Here is a 19,283-nt window from a genome sequence, read left to right as displayed (position 1 = left end):
ATGGGTTAATTTGCATTTCCAGGCTTTCTCTCTCTAGGCCTCTCCCAGAGAAAAAATGTATGGACTAGTCCGTTGTTTTGCTTGTTGGGGTGGAGGAGAGTTAGGGAGAGATTTCTCTTTGCTTCGAATTGATCCTGAAGGCAAACTGCCGTGATTTAGTGTCTGAGGGGTGCTGGTCGGCATAGAAGCTGGGGACAGAGAGTAGTCCCCTCTCCTCCCCTCTCCCCTCTGTCTACCCTTAATTGATGGTTTCGTCTTTTGGGTCATCCAGGAAGTTACCTTTGGCTGACCCGTAGCCAGTCCATTGCTGGAACACATGGACTGGATCTTCTGTGTCACCTGCCCGCTTGTTCCCCAGTCCCCCTGGTGGCACCACCTTCGGGCCCTTGTACTTTCCCTCGGGGAGGTTCCGTCTCGGGGCTACCCACCTGCCCCTCCCTCTACCTCCCTGTCACCCCCACTCTCAGATGGACGCTAGTCTTGAGGCGCCCATGCTTCCTGCTCACGGTCCCCAGTCTTTCACATCCCGCCTCACCCTTTGTTGCTGGCCGTTCCTCTCCCTCCCTCTTGCTTTTTCCAGCAGGACAGCTCCCTGCTCCCTGACCATGCTCTTTCTCTAAGCCAGTTCCTCTTCAGCTGGCTGCAGTCCTCACGGCCAGCTCAAAGTGCTCCCACCCCAAACGTTTGTGCCCCCCTCTTCAGAGGAAGCAGGTGGCTCTTGTTCTCTCCCTCTACACCAGGTACCACACCTGCCTTCCATTGCACTACATGTGCTTTGTCTCCTCCCTAACTGTTGGCGCTTCCCTGAGTGTCACGGCCTTAGTTCTCTGCCTGCTTGCAGCATTTCAACAGTTTAAATATGTTAACTTTGTTGTGAGCCTGTGGGAAATTGCATACGCGTCCGAGAGAGAGCAAGGTGTAGAGGAGAGAGCGAGGGGTTCAGAGTCGGGCAGACGGAGCTTCAGATTTGGGCTCCTGCACTAGTGGCTGAGTTCCTTTACCTCTGTGGGTTACTGCACCTCTGTGGGTCTCATCTGTAAAACAGAGATAAAACCATCACCTTTGAGGGTTGTCAGGTAGTTTACTTGGGGCTCCTCGCACAGAGTCCGGTCCACGAGGGGCTTGGAGGACACTTGCTACGTTTGGTCTTCGTAAGATGTTGCTCATATCGGTGTTAGTTCACAGTGTAGAATTAGAGGGTCCAACTCCCTGCAGGTGCTGTGTCCACCATGTCATGCTGATCCGGCCCTGAGAGGGGCCGTGGATGCTCTGACTTGGAGCAGCCCACACCCTTACCTGGCTACACCCCTCCAAGATGCAGATAGGAAGGCACGCTTTGCAGAATCAGTGTCGTCATTCAGACGGTTTCTCTGAAGACCTTCTGGGGAACGTCTCAAGAACTGACCATCTCCTGCCCAGAATGAAGCCGACTGACGCAGAGCATATAGATCCCGTTCTCTCCCTCCTTTCCCTGCTCTCTGTGTGTGCACGCTGCTGCCGGCCTCCAGCAATGCCCTTTTGGAAGCTGTGCTGTTCAGACTGTGGGAATTGGTGAACAGATGGCCTTGCTGGCAGCAACTCCTGGCTCCATCGCCATCCTGGGAGCCGCCTCAGTCTGGCATGAGAAGTAAGTGGTTGTGTGCCAGGCAGGGCCCTGGGAGAGAATACGGTTGTGTTGTCTCCAGAGTTTGGATCAGGAGTAAATGTTGTTTTTTTCATCCAGCGTTTCCAAGTCAAGAGCATGAAAATGTTTGTTAGCCTTCCTTTAGACTTTTTCTTGCCTGCCCGAGCAAACGTTTGGGCCAGAGCATCAGGATTTTGTCTCCTCTGTTTCACCTGGTTTCAGTGGTAAACTGTAAACTCCCTTACATCTCTGCCTTTCGCTCCACACTCCTTTCCCCTTTTGGTCTTGACCTGGAATTCCCCAGAGGACCCCTTTCTCCTTATCACCTTCTGAAGATGCCTGTGCCTTCCCTCCCTCCCCCACAGCATCAGGGAGGGGTGGGGTTGGCATGTCCTTGCTCTGCAGACCACGCTTCCCCATCTCTATCCAGCACCTCTTCTTTGACTCCTGTCCACTCTTTGGGGTTCCTCTCTGCCTTTCTTGACGATTTCTTAGTCTGGACTCTATTGTCCCTGTTGAGAGTCTGTCCAGTTAAGTCCTGCCAAGAGGTGTGGAGCACCTGCCGCATCCAGGCTCCGTGCAGTTATCTGTTGTGTGTAATAAGCTTCCACGAACTCGGGTCCAAAACGGCACCCAGTTATTATGTCGCAGTTCCCATGGGTCTGGAGTCCGGACACGGTTTAGCTGGGTCCTCTGCTTGGGGTCTCACCTGGCTGCAGTCAGGGAGTTGGCCAGGGCTGGGGTCTCATCTGAGCATCAGGTCCTCTTCCAAGCTTACAGTGGTTCTTGGCAGAATTCATTTTCTTGCAGCTGTAGGAGTCACGGCAGCTTGCTTCTTCAAGGCCGACAGGAGAATCTGCTGCTATGGAGTCTTGTAACGGAATGCCGTCATGGGAGTCACCATTCATCACTTTCCTGTATAGCATAACCTCATGAGCAGAGCAACTACCCCATCCCGTTCCCTGGCCCCACCACACTCAGGTTAGGGGCTCACCCTGGGCACCTGCGCCTGGGGCTGGGATCTTGGGCCATCTCAGAATTCTGCCCACCAGGATCAGTGTGTGTGAGTTCTTGTGATGCCCCAGTCTAACGTAGAGAAAACAGACAGGCAAACAAATAGGTTTCCATTTAGTGTTAGAGATGTAGCAGGGGTGCGTCACGTACAGGTGATGCCAGCTGAGGGGTGCTCAGTCCTCCTGGGAGAAAGCCCGGAGCACCGGGGAGCCCACAGGGTTTGAGCACCGTGCCAGTGCATGGCACGTTTTCTCCACTCCACACCCACACGCTTGTTCACACTTCCAGGCTGGCATCTCTTGGATTCGCCCCCACTTTGAATATTCTGTCCTCTGAAATACCACCTCTGTTGACCCTTGCATCTTTCTCCCTGAGCCTTGGCCTTAGGGAGGGATGGGCCTGGGTTTGGCTCCCACCTCTGTCACCTCCCTAGGCTGTTATATGACTTTGGACGGGCCTCAGTTCCAGTGGGCATAATCACACGCAGCGTGTAGGGTGGTTGTCAGAGTTAAATGCGATACTTACATGAATCTCTTCTCCCATGGGAGACATTCAGCAGATGCCCCTGCCTGCGCCTCCTTCAGGGACCAGCTGCTGTAGGAAGTGGTTTTTGACTCTTCCTTTTTCTTCCCACAGGCATTTTTCTCTCCTTGGGACTTGGGACTTGTTTTGTAGTGTATTTACTTCAGTACGTAAGTGTTTCCTACTAGCATGTGCAAAATGAAAATTGTGGAGCCCCTTGTTAAAAAATGGTTAAGAATTTCAAGATGGCAGCAGCAGAGCATTCCCCAAGCTTGGGCCCTCCTGAGCTCTTGGCCTTAAGCAACTGCATGGGGCGCCTGCCCACAAAGCCGGCCCTGCCCACCTGACCGTGAGCCCACCCGAAGGACAGGGCCTTCCTGGCCTCCACCTTCATGGCTCCTGGTGTGCATTGGATGGGCCATCGAGGTCTCATAAATTGAGTTCTCTGTGTTCCCTTTCACGTTGAGGAACTCCAAGTGGTCTTGGACGACATTCGGGAAACAAAGGGCAGGGAGATTTTTCCTGCAAGTTTGCCCTGCATTTTGGCAGTACAGGCAATGTTAGATCAGTCTTGCTCCTGTCTGTCCTAATCTGTCTGCTTATGACCCATTCATTCAGCAGATATTTCCTGTGCGCCTGCTGTGTGCCAAGCACTGTTTAGGGGCTCGGACAGAGCAGTGAACAGAACCAACAAACTCGCTGCCCTCACGGCTGCTGGGGGAGACAAGACAGCAGGTCGATACACAGGTGCATTCATAGTGCGTTAGCAGGTGCTTAGGAGAAAACTCCAGCAGAGACGAGGATACGGGAGTGAGCACTCAAACGGGCTCCACTCTGTGAGCCGCCTCACGTGTGTCATTTCTTCTAATCTATGCAAAAGTCCTGTAAGGAAGGGGCCCTTTTTATTCCCATTCTCTGGATGAGAAGACTGAGCCTTGGAGAGGTAACTGGCCTGATTTTATTTAGCAAGAAGTGGTAGAGCCAGGACCCTCACGCTCCATGTCTCTTTGCCTCGAAAACCTGTACTCTTAACCCCAAAATTCAAGAGCTGTCTCTACTAACCCTCCTCTCGGTGGTTCAGATCTCTCACGAGGGGCAGAGTGGATTTGTGGGGAAGAACCGAGGCTTTGCGGTCCCACCATGAGCTGTGTGCTTTAGGCAAGTCCTGTTGCATGACCTCCCTGAGCTCTACTCAGAGCAAGAATTACACTGTGTCCCCCTTCCCGTGAGGTCCCCTGGGCAGAGCACCCGGGAATAATAACACTGTCTACTGCCTCTGACTACTGGGTGCCTTTAGTGCAGGCCGTGGGCTTGGACCTGTGTGCACTGATCTCATTTTGTCGTCACCACAAGCCTGCTCCGTGGTGCCTGCCTCATTCCAGGAAACTGCCGGTCAGAGGGGCCCGGAGAGGCCGGAGCCGGGGTTTGCACGAAGGTCCCTGTGACTCAAACCCATGTCCCTTCCTTTCTGCCCCGCTCCCTCACAGGAGACGTGCAAATTTGTGTTCAGCTCGTCCCCTCCTGTCACCACCTCTGTGCCTTTATAGTCAGGGGCGTCCCATTGACTCCCAATTTTAAATATTAGAGTACACAAACTTTTAAAATTCTGGGGCTATCATACTGTTTTGCTGTTCCTTTCGATTTAACTCAGGTATAACTTCTAACGATTTGTTGAAACGTTTGATTTTAAAGTCAGAGTTTGCCTTCAGTATGTGTTAATTTTTTGTTGTTGTTGGAAAACTCACCCTACAGTGGGGACAAATGAGGACAGAGGTGAAGAGTTAATTTGATTCTGTTGTAGCTTAATTAAACTTATTAAGGTTAACTCAAAATGGATTTTGCTCAGAGTCTAGTAGGTTTCATTAAACTTTTGAAATACTGGTACTTAGACTTCAGAAGAATGCCTCAGGGCTCTGGTCTCATTCTTCCCATGCACTTAGCACACCAGGGGAGCGTGCGCGCACACCAGGAATGCTCGTGCCAGCTCTTTCTTCATTGGTGACTTCATAGGTCCCAGCGATCACCCTCCTGGTAAATGGAACAAAGTTGTGAGAGGGGGTCAGAAAACCTAGGTTCTATCCCAAGATGTGTCTGCTGTGCAACCGTAGGCAAGTCCCTAAACATCTCTGGACTCCCACTTCCTCCTTTATAAAGTGGAGAGACCAGATGAGATTATGGCTTCCAAATTGAGAAAGAGTGCTCAGAGCCCCGGTCTAGTTCTGTGTTATATTGTACAGGTCATTCGCTGTAGATTTGTAACAGACTGTTGAGAGTTTCTTCTTTTTTCCTACGCTGAGAACAGGGTCATACGTTTGTGGGGCGTCTAGCTGGGTCAGGATTATCGTCTGACTCTGAAACGGAAAAAACTAGTGTGGCCATTGAGGGGACCTGGACCCTTTGCCCGAACCCACCTCCCCCTCGGCTGAACGTGGAGCCGGTCACGCTCCGCCCTCAGGAGCACACACGGCAGTGGCCGTGTAGGAAGAGAGGACTCCCGCCTTTAGAACCCACCTTTGGCATATGTTATGCTGAGGTCAGATCTCTGGATTTGGACAGCTTATTAGAAAATTCCTGAAACTGGGAGAATATCCAAATGAGTCCTTCTGCTTCAAGGAAGGCAATAGGAAAACAGGATTAATCAGAACAGGATTAATCAAAATAAGGAGGAGCCATTTTCAAGGCTTGCTGAGTGATTGGGCTGGGGGTGGGGGCAAGATGCGTGTCTGGCCTGCGGGGCTCCACTGTGGGGGCGTGGTCAGTCCTGGCGCCTGGGGAGGTGGCGCCGGGGGAGGTGGTGCTGGCCCGCCTCACTGCGTTGGGGTGAGAAGCACAGTGAGATGCGTGACACTGCCGGGTAACTGAGAGAGGTGGCGCAGGCCGCCTGTGCCTGGACAGAGCCGGGCCTCCCGAGGGGGTACTGGCCCTGCCACCCAGCCACCTGCGTGACTGTCAGCTTGGGCCCGCCCCCTGCCCCCCCCGCCCCCCCGAAACTGAGGAAAGTCTCCTCTCTCTCAGGGCCCTGGTGAGGCTTAGCGAGTCTTGTCCTGTGTGTGGTGCCTGGTGCTGCCGGATGCGGTCCTGTCACCGTCCTTGATGTAGTTGTGAGAGCCTCCCCGCCCTTCCTGACTGTCTTCCCCTGCAGCAGTGGACCTCAGGCAGTTTCGCCACAGAAGGCCAAAGGTCAACCACGTGCAGCCTAAGAGGAAAAGCAGCCAGTGCCTGACCTCCTTCCCTCCAGTCCCCTGATCCTGTACCCGACTTCTGTCTGGGCACCATTGTGTCTTGTGTGCCTTTATTTTTACAGATTTCTGTTTCTTTACTTTTTATTTGAGTGACTACTTTTGGAGCTATTTTTAAAAAGACTTCTGTTTCAAAGAAGGCGGTCGGAGGCCCTGTGTAAGGAAATGCCTGGTGCTCTCCTGGTTGGGAGCCACCCTGCACTGGCAGAGGTGACTCCCAGTCAAGGCTTGACACATGCTTGCCAAGAGTTCTCAAGGCGTTCTTCCCCACATCTGGGCCCCGTCAGAGTTCCCACAAGGGAGGGGCCCGTTGTGGTTTGGAGAGAGCCAGGCCGGCTGCTGCCTCTGGAAACGACTTGTCACTTCCGGAATGTCCTTGTCACTTCCGGAATGTCCGGGCCTGCCTGTTCCGTGCCAGGCCCGTTGCAGGTGGAAGTTAGGGAGTGGCTCATTAGGTCTGGGGTTGAGATCACTGCCCCCTATGGCGAGAGGGCTCCCTAAGGAGCCTGCCCCCCAGGCCCTGGGCACTCCTTTGCAGACCCCACCATGTGGAGTGGGAGGGAGGTGTCTCTTGTGAAGCAACCTGGTAACGGAGGCAGTTTTTATGTAGAGTTTTTTGCTTTATTTATCAATTCAGCCAACATTTATTTAGTGCCTGTATATGTATTGAGTTTGGTGCTGAATACTGAGGATTCCATGTTACATGAAAAAAGAGAATCCTTACCCTCCAGAGGTAACGTGTGTGCTGTGTCTACTGTAGTTCTGTCTGAAACAGATTTGAAACACCTTATAAAATTCACAGAAAATAATATAACTTAAAATTAGAAAAATGGGACATGGGGACAGGAGGGGAAAATAAGATGAAGTCAGGGGAAGGTTTGTATGTGGAATGCAGGCATAATGTTGGTACAGTTACCAGAGTTTGGCTGCAGATCTGACTTTGAGCTTCCTAGTAGTCAAAGCAAAGAGAGAAACAAGATCAGTTGCTTGATTCATGGTGTCCTTAAAATACCTCCAGGTCAATTCCTCTGAAGAACTCATCCTGATAGATGTCTGTGGGTGCTCATGAGGAGACCCAGTGTGGTGGGCAGACAAGTAGATCGTCTTAGGTTTGGCCCTGAGGCCCACAGGGAGAGCTGATGCTGTGGGCCCATCCCACCAATTATTGGGTATTTGTGGTCTTGAGAGATGAAGTCAGCGGCAGTGCTTGGTGCCAAAGCTGCTGGCCGCCCCAAACTTTGAAAACAGGATGCTGAGTCACATCCTGCAGGCCTGCAGCATCCTGACTTCGAGTCCCCTTCACAATGGGAGGCTCGCATGGGCAGGTTGGCCCCCCACTGTTTCAAAAGTGTTGTCTCAGAGCAGGAAAATGCTAAAATTAGGTTTTCGTGGGCCAGGGCTGTGTGTGTGTGAGGCCCTCAAAATCTGGACACACAGAGACGAGGAGGACCTGAGAGGGCGGAGTTTCCCATCATTCTCCACTGCCTCCTGCTTCCATCCTTGAAGACGCAGAGGGAGAAGGGTCCGCAGGCAGGGAGAGGTCTCATAGTTGGTAAGGGTAGTAGCATCCAAAAGACGGAAGGGGAGAGCCGTGAAGACCACCAGAGACAATGACCAGTAAAATGGTCTTACGCTTTTATCACCTGCCAACAAAGAAAAATTACTAGTAGTGTTTTACCAAAATCCACTTAAGTGGGGATTTTTAAAAATAATTTTTTAAATTTGAAACAATTTAAAACTTACAGGCAAGTTGCAAATATACAGCACAGAGAACTTTTTTCTGAACTGTTTGCGAGTGAGTTCCCAGCCTGATGCCCTTTGAATACAGGCAAGGGCGTTCTCCCACAGAGCAGACCCTTGACCAGTGACCATTGGCCATTGACCCTGATACATTACTGCCATCTAATCTGCAGACCCCGTTCAAGGTCCGCCATTTGATTCAATAACGTCCTCTGTAGTGAAAGGGTCCAGCGTAGGATGACCTGTTGCAGGTAGTTGTCCTGTATCTTGAGTCTCCTTCAGTCTGGCACATTCCTCAGTCTTTCTTTGACTCTCTTGACCTGGACACTTGAAGGGGACAGGCCCGTCATTTTGTAGAATGTCCCTCAGTTTAGGTTCGTCTGATGTTCTCTCGCGATTAGATTCGTCTCATGTATCTGGCAGGGACAGCACAGGAGCAATGCTGTGTCCTCACTGTATCCACGAGGTGGCACATGATTTCCATTTGTCCTGTTACTGGTGATGTCCACTTTGGTCACCAAGGTGGGTTTTGTGTGGCTTCTTTACAGTTATTCCTTTCCCCTTTATCATTAAGAAGTATTTCTTGCGGGGATACTTTGAAATTATGTTAATATCCTGTCCCCCGTCAACTGTTCTATTTGTTTATATCTGTATGACTCATGTTTGTCTGTTTTATTCAGTGGCTTATGATCTGTTAATTGTATTATTGACTTTGAAGTTCAGATTGTCCCTGAATTGGCCAGTGGAATCTCATTCAGGCTGGCTTCTGTGTCCCTTGACGTGTCCACATCATCCTTTAAGCACTTGTTGCGCTCTGACATCAGATGTTCCAGGCCTCATCTTGTACTTTCTATACCTCATCTCTGGAGTCAATCATTTCTCCAAGGAGCCCTGGTTCCTTTCAGGGCAGAATGGAATTTAGAAGCCGAGGTAGGTGTGCTCATTACACTGGGGTGTTGCTATCCTCAGGCCCTTTCAGTGGGCAGAATTAGGGACTATGTGTATATACATGCATACACACACACACACACGCACACACCTACGTTTATTTCTCTAAGTATGTTGAAAACCATGAGTTCAAACTGATCCCTTCAGTTCTGATCCAACACCTCAGGGTTCATTCTAGAAACTCCCTTCTCAGACAGTAGGAAACCTGGATCCTGTTGTCCCTCAAGTATTTACTTGTTTGATCAACGCCCCATCTGTAACCAACCTCCCATCTCTGCAGCCGCCTCTCCCCTGCGTGGATGCCCTCGTTGCTCACACCAGACACCCCGCTTTAGGGTACCACACCCCCACCCAAACTCAGATGCCTGCCTCGCTCTGCCCACCAGGTGGTTTTAGGTCTGAATTCTTGGGGGGACGCTGTGTTTTCCCAAGGTGTCAGTTCAGCGGAGGCACAGGGCTTCGGACTCAGACTCCTGGTTTCCTCTTCTGGCTTCTCCTCTTCTCAGCCATGTGAACTTGGGCAAGAGACTTAACCTTTCTGAGCCTCAGTTTAGAATACTCACAGATGAGTGCTGAGGATTAGGTTAGTTGATATATGTAATGTGCTTAGCATGACACTCGACAAAGATGTTACTATTACATTGCGTTCATTGAGTGCACGCTCTGAGGGATCTAGAGACGGAGGAGTCGTAGCCCTGGCTCTCAAGACTCAAAGTGGGATGTGAAGAACTGGGTTGTTGTGTTGTTTGAAGCACTTGGTTGTCAAGAGGACCCGACCGCTGGGTGACTGTACTTCCACTCACAGCATTTCTGTCGTGAGTCTTATTTGTCCGGTTCGTTCTGGTGTAGTGAGCACCCCATGTTCCAGCTGCTCAGGGATTCCCAAGATGCGTTAGCCATGCGATGCTTTGAGACTGGAGAGGACGACAGCTTGGTCAGTTCGTGTGCGAGTATTTACTTAGAGTCCACTCTGTGTCAGGCAGACAAGGAGATGTAAAAATTACATGTGTTCTGGCCCTCGAGTTGCATTGTGAAGTTAAGATATACTGCCGTAAAGATACCCACCACCAGTTAGAGGGTAGATAGGTCCAGGAACAGTTTGGGAGTTGGGGGCCTTGGGCTCCTATCACTTTCTAAGTATATGACCTTGGACAAGTGACTTAACCTCTATGCTTGTTTCCTCACTTGCAAAATGAGAGAGGGTGCTAGAAGACGTTGAAAGGGCAGAAGCATGGCTTGCAGCTCGGGTGGCGAAGGAAGGCTTTCTGGAGAAGGTGTGAACATTGGAAGGTGGGCATGGCGTGGGGAGGCAGGCAAGAGAGAGAAGGCTGTGAAGAGAGACCCTGAGTAGAAGGCTTTATGAGGACAGTGACGTAGACAGGGATAGAGCAGAGAATACATGGAGTGTAGGAGAAATAGCATGAGAGGTAATACGAGGAAAGCTTCTATTATAAAGCACTTTTTCTAATTGTATTATAAGCTCCTTGAGGTCATAGGAGTTTATATGAGGTCATAGGAGCTTATCTATGGAGTCCACACAAGAAGTATGGACTCTCTAGATAATGTTGCATGCTGGAAAGTTCTGGAGCTGGGAAATAATAGAACAAGACAGTGTTAGGAACTGTGCAGAGTGCATAGAGGCCAGGAGTCCCTGCCCTGGTTCTCATTAGGCTGAAAGCCCCCCAAGCGGTGCTGTCCTGTACCTGAGCTGCCAGCCACGTGTGGCTCATTAACATTTAATTTAATTATAACTGAATAAAGTGACAGATTCAGTTCATCGGTCACACCGTATTTTAAGTGTTCAGCAGGCGCCTGTGGCTGGTGGCTGCCATACTGGACAGCATGAGTAGCGACCACGTCCATTCTTTGGACAGCACAGCCCTCAGGGACATTGTGAGGACCCAGCATGGAGCCAGGCACACAGTGGGGCCCAGAGCATGTTGCGTGGCTCTCGGGTGAGGAGGGCCAGAGCTGGGGTGGTGACTGAGGGACTAGAAGGAAGGGGCCCCTGGAAGGTTAGGACTTGGCGACCAGTGGATATAGGATGGGGCTGCACACCAAAGAAAGGGCTGAGAACCTGGGACAGTTGAGACAGTCTGTTCTTGGAATTTTTGAGTTGTTTCAAAAACATTTCCTTCGTGTGCCTGTTATTTCTGGCCGGCTGGGTTGCCTTTGCTGCCATTGCGTTTCTCGCACAATGCAGCCTTTATCCCTTCTGCCCTCATTAAGGGGGTACAGATCCCGGTATACCAGGTGTACAGGGGAAGATAGCACTAGCTGTCCACGGACGGGGCTGGAGGGCTCTTGGGCGGCCATCAAGGAACTATCCTAAGGTTGTCGAGCCAAGTCAAGGCACATCATTATCTGTCTTATTTATGGGGGAAAATCCGGCTTTTTCGAGCTTGCTGATATATTCAGCTGTTTGCTGCGACCCATTGGTATGAAGGAGAGCTGTGTAGCTGGCTTCAGAAAATGTCTCTTAGTGTCCGAAATACTTCTGGACATTCCTTCTCTCTGAGAGAAGCCTACGCCTTCTAGCCAAACAATACATGCCCCAGCAGCAGAGACATTTGTAAGGAGCCCTGCCAGCATTTCTTGCCTGTGACCCTGTTCCCTGAGTATAATGCCCTGCAAAGCTGGAATTTCCCTGTTCTCAGCATGATGTGTTCAGGGGAACCATTTGGGCGCTCTAGCTGATAGGTGTGACAGGCGAGTGACTTGTTTTCTTGTGCTCTGAAGAATGGTGTTTGGAACAGCACCCTGCCAAACTGCACTGCAAAGCACAAAGTAGAAAACGAGTTATCAGTACAACTCGGGGTCTTTGTGACTTTTGAACATGAGTTCAAAGCAAGGGAAGAACCCGTGGGAGAGCGGCGGAAGGAATTTTCCGTCTTCACCTGCAGTCTTCGTAGCTTACTCTAAATAGTAATCTTCGATCTCTTCCACATCTTGATGAACTTTACTTCGCCAGCAGTGGGGTTCTAAATCTGTCTAAACCATCACCAGCAGTGGTTTTGAGGTAGATCTGTATCCATCCAGCTTTACCTGCCGCTGTGTTGCTGCAGGTCAGACCATCCTGCCCTCTGACCTAGGGGTTCTGCAGGAAGAGCGCCTCAAAGCCTCTCAGTCCAGTTCTGCCCCTATTACTGTGTGACCACAGACAAGTCATTTATCTTCTCTCTCTCGGTTCTTTCATCAGAAGGATGAAATGGTAAGAGTCAAGTGGAAAATGTGGGGCAGGCTCTCTGTAGGCCATAAAGCACCGTTCAGATTGAAGGTATCATTTCCTTATTTAGAACAACACCCCTTGAGTGCCTGTGGCATACCAGGTGTTCAGGTGCTGAGAACTTGTTAGGTTGACAGCTTGATGGCTCAGCCACAAGCCCAAGGTTTGGTTCTTAGCTTTGCATGTTCTGAAACTTGAATTTATTGGTACACTCAGAGATGATCAAGTTCTGAGAAACCAACTTATGGTAACTAGACTTATAAAGAACTGACTTATAAACCAGAATAGACATTTATGAATTCACAGTGGGGCCTTTAACAACAGAGACCAAGTCCTCTGTTCACTATAGGGGATTATTTATTTATTTATTTATTTGGCAAGGAAGACTAGCCCTGAGCTAACATCCGATGCCAATTCTCCTCTTTTTGCTGAGGAAGATTGGCTCAGGGCTAACATTTGTGCCCATCTTCCTCTACTTTGTATGGGACGCCGCCAGGTCATGGCTTGACAAGCGGTGCGTCGGTGCGCGCCCGGGATCCAAACCTGCGAACCCCGGGCCGCCCCAGTGGAGCGCATGCAGTTAACTGCTGTGCCACCGGGCCGGCCCGCACTGTAGAGTAGTTTTAACATAATCTTTTGGCTGACCTATGCCCTGGTCCTCTCCTCTTTGTTTACTGATCCTTCAAGGCCCAGCTTGGCGCGCTCTCTTCCAGGGAGGTTGCCGTAGACCCCCAGACTGGGCTGGGCATCCCTCCCGTGTGTGTGCGTGCGTGCGTGCGTGCGCTTCTGCAGCACCCTGTACATTCCTCCACTGTGGAACCTGCTGCGTTCCACTGCAGTTACTGTCCTGTGTCTCTCTGACCCACTAGACTGTAGTGTTGCTCCGGGGCAGGAGCCATGTCTGTCTCATTTCTAAATTCCCAGGGCTTAGCACTGGCCAGGAACAGTGGAGGCACAGAAAATTTGTTAATCTCAATGGAATTAGTGGAACGTCCTCTTGGGAGTGTTCGTTGGCACTCACCTTTCCCGTGGTGACAATTTTAAATTCATTCCACTTTTTTTCTAGAATTATCGTCAAGTCCACTGGATGAAACACAGTCCACACAGTAATTGCTGTGCAGAGCCGGGTGAAACTGAGGGTTAATTCTATCCATATATAAGTAGTTAGGTTCATTTCAACCAGTCCGGTCATTTCGGGACTTTTTCAGAGCCTATATTTTAGGCTCCTATTCTCTGAATTTTTGCAAGATGTAGCATCAGAAATCCTAAAATCATACCATTTAAATAACTTCCCGTTTCCTCATCATTAAAATGAGCACAATCGTGCCTGCTCAGTCTGCCTCCAGGAGGTCCGTGATGATAAATGAGTTGACATTAGCCTGGGTGCTTTGTCAGCAGCAGAGCTTGTCAGAGGTCTGATCTGTCATGTTGTCATCGTTGTCATTTGGCATCCTTGTAATGCAGGGATGCCTTGCAAGGGCAGGGACACTTGTGACTCTGAAAGTATTTGGTAGAAGATGAGCACGTGCATTTATCTGCTAACCTGTTTGGCTGCTTCCAAGGAGGGTATTATTTTGTTTTTTGACCTAGCATGACCTCCCTTCATTGCCCCTAATTGTCCCTCTCCTGAGAGGACCATGCTTTTTGTTGGTGTTATCTTTCACCAGCAGAAAACATTTATCGCGTACCTACTACGTGTAAGGTATTTTTATGAAGCCCATGGGGGAAGCCAGTTTTCTCTGTCTGTGTTACTGTCACGTTCAGGGGTTCTTAACCCTGGTTATGCTTCAGAAGCACTTCTGGAGCCTTTAAAAAAGAAGATGCCTGGACTTCTGGCAGACTTTTCAAATTAGAATCCGCTGAGGTTAGACCTGGGCATGTATATGTTTTAGAAGTTTCATAGGTTCTTCAGATGTATAGCCAGAGTTGGAAGTCAGGGGCATTAGCATAAATATTCTGTAGTGTGGTGTTTCTATACCTAATAGTTCCATTCTTCAAGGAATTATGTTTCCAGGTGACATGGCACACACCCAGACCACCCAGACACGCACCCATCCCTTAAAGAGGATCATTACCTTTGCCCTGTCGACACTTGGGCAGGCTCAGCTTAGCACTGTACTCGTTCGTCTGCAAATATTTGGCTATTTGAATGAATGACCAGAACCCTGTAAGTGAATATCGGAACGTAGATACAGCAGAACATAAATTAGAGCCCAGAAATATGGATTCCCAGACCAGTGCATTTTATCTTCTTAAACTTCGATGTGCACCAGAATCACTAAGGGAGTTTGTTAAAAACGAGGCTGCCCTGGCTGTCCCTGGAGACTATTACAGGAGCTTGACTTCTTCCTTCCTTTGTCACATGAAGAGAATGGTGCCTGCCCGCAGAGCTGTGGGAAATAGAGGCCCCGGCTGAGTGGAGCCCCTGGACGGTCTCTGCCACCCAGCAGGTGCTCAGTGGAGGATAGGCCGTGCATGAGAAACCTGCCGTGAGAGCAGCTTCTTGGCCAGCGTGGCTGTGCCGCTCACAGAACTCCTCCCCAGGGTTCCTGCTCAGTCCAGGAGGTCCCGTGACCATCATGGTGGCACTGGACAGGGTGGTTACGATGGTTCCCCCAAGCCTTCTGCTTGCCTCCGGGGCTGGTGAAAGAACTCTGACCCCGGGTCTTCTCTTCCAGAGGTCCTGTTGCCCCGAATCGTTCCTTCTCTCTGTTTCCCACACATGAAGCTTTCTCGTGCTGGGAAGAAGACCTGTCCTTCTGATTTCTCTGTGACGCCTGCTTTCGCAGAACCAAAGCCGCGCATTGCAGTTAGCGTCAGGGCAGGCGTGGGCAGAGGTGACGGCAGGGTGACGGCTCTGATTTCACTCTGGACACGTAGGGACGACAGGCGTTCCAGGGGTTAAGGTGGGCGTGGGACAGCGAGATTTGGGTCTAGTCCCATCTTGTAAAGATGTATACTCCTGGGGAAGCTGTAGCTTCCTCAACTGCAAAATAAGCATAATTGTAGTGTGTGTTTTGCTTAATCCTTTTGTGAGGATTAATCAGTCATTGTGAGCTGGGGGAAGCTTCCAGACTGAGGCCCTCCCGGAAGTCTCTACTCAGAGCTGCCTCCTTCATGGAGTGTTCCAGAATCCACCAGTTAGATGCTCTCTTATCCCTGTCTAAACCCTCGAGGGGCTCCTTTCTCAGGTATTATCCCATCCTGCCCTGTGTCACGGTTAGTCGTACGCTTGATTTATTTCACCTGCTAGAAGAAGCACTAAAAACACAGACTGCTGCTGACTGGCTCCTGCCAGGTGGGTTTCGGGCTCTGTGCTGGGTCCTCAGCTCCTCCTGGGTGTGCACACGCACTTCCCTCTACCTGGAACGGCCCCCTGCCCCCCATCCGCCTCCTCAAGTAGCGATTAGCATAACTGAAGAATTTTCAGAATGTAAAGTGCTTTGAAAATGTGAATAACTGTGGCAGCTGCCCACGGTCACTGTTGGGTGAATGGACGGTGATTTGAAAGAAATAGAAATCCTTCAATATGTCAATTTTAACAAGAATGGGGTCCTCATCGCTTGGGATTTGTTACTTGGGGGCCAGCTGTTTCCCTCACAATTTCTAATACACACGCTATTGCTTGTTCCTAAGGCCTACAAAAAAGCCGTAGGAGTAGAGTGATTAGAGGAACTTTAGCTGTTTTGCTCCCTCTGAATGGCCCTCTTTCATCAGGATATGCAGGGACAAGGGCCTTTTTAAACCCAAATATCAGGGGAAGACAGAGTTCCACAAGGGCCATTTGCTCCCTGGGTGGGACTCACATCCGACTAGGAGGACTGCTCTCTGAAGGACTCCAGCCTCTTCCTCATCTTTCATCTTTCTCCAGAGGGAGTGGAAGGCGGGAGCTCGAGGGTCAGTTGAAGATGTGACTATGGCAGTCACGAACCTTATTTATTTTACTGACTTCTGCGTCTCCCTTCAGCCGACTCACTACCTCTGCTCTTCGGAGGTCTCCAGCCCAAATTAGTACGTATCACCACCACTGGTTTCTCTCTTCCTACCGGGTACCGGTTTCTGGGTGACACTGGCTGTTTATGCTCTGAGGGCTGGGGGGTTTTGAGGAGCATCGACTGAAGTTTCCGTCTGTCTTCATTGCCTTGTAGAAACTTGAATCTTCTCTTGTAACCAGTGCCTGAGAATGTATTTGTACCATGGAGATAAAAGCGTGGAAGATGGGGGTAGGGAGGGCAGGGGCTGGACTTGTTTTTAATTCCCTGTCAAGATTTTTCTTAAAGTGACAGAGGAAGACAGTTCAGTTTTGTTTGTCTGGGTCAGACCTTCTGGAACTTTAGTCTAGTGTCCTCTTTTGAGGACACCAGCGTGTTTTGGGAGAAGGCTGGTTTTTCTGTAGCTGGGATGGGTGGTTTGTGCGTTGGTTTCCCTGCCCTGAGAACCTAGTAAAGTGCGTGTGCCATCACCGGGATGGGTTTCTTACCGTACATCCCCAACGGGGCGTCTTGAAACTCGGATGAATTTCAAGACGGGTACCATGCCTCTTGGTAGAAGCCTGGCAGAGAGAACCCCACAAAGCCCTGGCCGTGGGCTCTGGTGTTCTCAGCCATGCAGACGGCGGGTGAGGCACTGGGCCTGGAGTGAGCTCAGAACGGAAGACGGAAACGGGGTCATGAAGAATATCTACGTCTTGTTTTCATAAATCCTACGACTGCCCATGCTGTGCGGCCTCCCAGCCCTGAGAGTCGTCTTGTGTGGTTGTCCTTGTGCTGTATTCGTTCATTCTCCCCAGACGCAGGGCCACCTCACATTATCTCTTGGGATAATGTGTTCTCTGGGCTTCCCTGCAGCTTCAGATCTGGCTCTGGACAGTAAACGCCTGAGATTGATGGCCCTGAGTAGGACAGGCCCGCAGTGCAGACAGCCTCCTGACTTCACGTGTACATGGGGGGCTCTGATTCTCTGTCGATCCCAGGAACACTGAGGAACGACTGGCCTTGTAAGCGATCACGGGATAAAACCAGCCTATTTTGCATTGTTCCCTTTTTTTTCCAAAGGAAATGTAAGGGAAACCAAGGGGAATTTTTGCCCATGATTTCCAAGGCAAAGGTCACTGCTAATGGCTGGCTGTTTCCAGAGTGCTCGGGTTTCTAGTCAGTATGGATTTTTTTTTTTCTTTTTCTTAAACTCACGAACAAAAGAGGTTGATGTTGACTCGCAAAGGTTTTCCCCAACTGCATCGATGACCTGGTTGTTGTTTTAAGGTTCATGGATTTTGGAGTCTCTTGGGCAGCTCTTTCAAATTTTGATGAGAATAACTAGTAAATGATCTGTGTCTAAAACAACATAGTTTTGAAAACAAACGTCCTTATAAAATTTTAAGGAAGGAGAAGGTGACAGGTTTTAGGGGTAGAAAAGTGTTGGGTGATTCTGCAACCTGCTAAAACAAGACAACCCGGGTTTTAAATTGGCCAGATGGGTGCTAAGGAGCTTTTTGCCTCCCGTGGGTGAGAGGGAGACTGGAAAGAAAGGATGCTCCTCATTTCTTCTATTATTTATAATCCTGGGCTGTTCAGTACTTGAAACTTGCAGCACAAATATACGACTGGTAGAGTGGAATGGACGACTTGGCAGTACCTTTGTCATAATAGATGAAGTGCTGTACAGATATAACGTATTGGTATTATGAAATGTATAAAACCAGTTGTCAGTAATTCGAAGGCCCAAATAAGAGAGGCAGAACTAAGCCTTATTATAGGATATTTGAGCAGTCACTATTTTTAGCGTGAGAATTCAACCAGAAAAACCAACAGTTTTTATTGTAGGCTTAATATTATAGAAGATAACCTTTTTCGTGGTTCCAAGAGCTGCTGACTTAAATGCTAGTTCACGTGGTGAGTTTTCTTAACTCCTAGAGTTACATTTAGACTTAGCTGAGTTTTTTATTCCAGGATTAGAATGTTTAACTACTAACATTAGATGTCAGGGGCAAAGGTGATTTGCGTTTTTATACTACAGAGAACGTCCTTGTATTTCTATCAGGAATTGATTTACTTTCTATTAAAAAAACGTGCTGCTGGGCCGGCCCCGTGGCTTAGCGGTTAAGTGCACGTGCTCCGCTGCTGGTGGCCCGGGTTCGGATCCCGGGTGCGCACCGACGCACCGCTTCTCCAGCCATGCTGAGGCCGCGTCCCACATGCAGCAACTAGAAGGATGTGCAACTATGACATACAACTATCTACTGGGGCTTTGGGGGGGGAGTGCTGCTTTTTTGTAGAAATTTTCTCTTCATTTATGTGTTAATTGGTTGGTCAAGAGAGAATTAATGATTTTTCTAGTTCCCTCTAATTTGAACTGTGATCTTCTTTGACAAAATTAATAAAAATCAAATGGTTTTGCTTTAAAGTATAGTACGTTTTATATTACTTTTTAATAATCACTTTAAAAAGTTAATATTTGCTCCAAATGGAAAATTTGGAAGTAGAGAGACGATAATTGTGGGTGGTCCAACCGCCCCCCACACCCCCCAAAACAACCACTGTTAATCGTTTTGGTGTATTTTATGGATAATTTTCAGAGTTGACGGTATTTTAGAATAATTAGTGGTAATTAATAGCTAATACAGTCTATCAATGTATACAGTCTTAATTTCTGCATAAGCTAAAGATTTTGATAGCCAAATCATGAAAGTGAAAATTTCTTTAATTGTAATTTTTTGTTATAGGTTGAATGTAAATGTTATTGCTAGTTAAAATAACAAAGACCAAAGAGTCATCCTGCTGAGAAATTCACTGGGTGAACTTGAGGTTTTCTGCAGGAAGAGTGGACACAGCGGCCTCTACTAAGTGGGTCAGCAGCCACTTGCTTTTCTTAAGATGCAGACAAAGAGTGAGCGTCATTTCCTCATCCTCTGTTCTGTGAAGGGGAGACACCCAGGGTCAGTGAGGTAGTTACAGGTCAGGGAGTTAGAAAC

At 49.3% G+C, this 19,283-nt stretch overlaps 1 protein-coding gene across 6 annotated transcripts in view; it reads left to right on the top strand.

Annotated features, from left to right (window-relative positions):
* SSH1 (slingshot protein phosphatase 1) overlaps window positions 1-19,283 on the top strand; it is a 60,875-nt gene that overhangs the window by 7,000 nt on the left and 34,592 nt on the right. The window contains exon 1 of one of the 6 annotated variants that reach the window (XM_087424053.1): window positions 15,966-16,210. The exons of 4 other annotated variants lie outside the window; for them this stretch is intronic. Coding sequence is in view for 1 of the 2 variants with exons in the window: in XM_087424051.1 (XP_087280177.1) it covers window positions 16,230-16,324 (95 nt within the window). In the remaining variant the exon portion in view is untranslated. Of the gene's footprint in view, window positions 1-15,965; window positions 16,325-19,283 lie in introns of those variants that run through there. One more of the 6 variants, XM_087424051.1, reaches the window with a different exon arrangement.

Source organism: Ceratotherium simum, chromosome 35, assembly GCF_057802395.1.
Source record: "Ceratotherium simum simum isolate JZ-2026a chromosome 35, ASM5780239v1, whole genome shotgun sequence".
Classification (NCBI taxonomy): Eukaryota; Metazoa; Chordata; class Mammalia; order Perissodactyla; family Rhinocerotidae; genus Ceratotherium; species Ceratotherium simum.
This window is presented reverse-complemented; position numbering and strand designations above follow the sequence as displayed.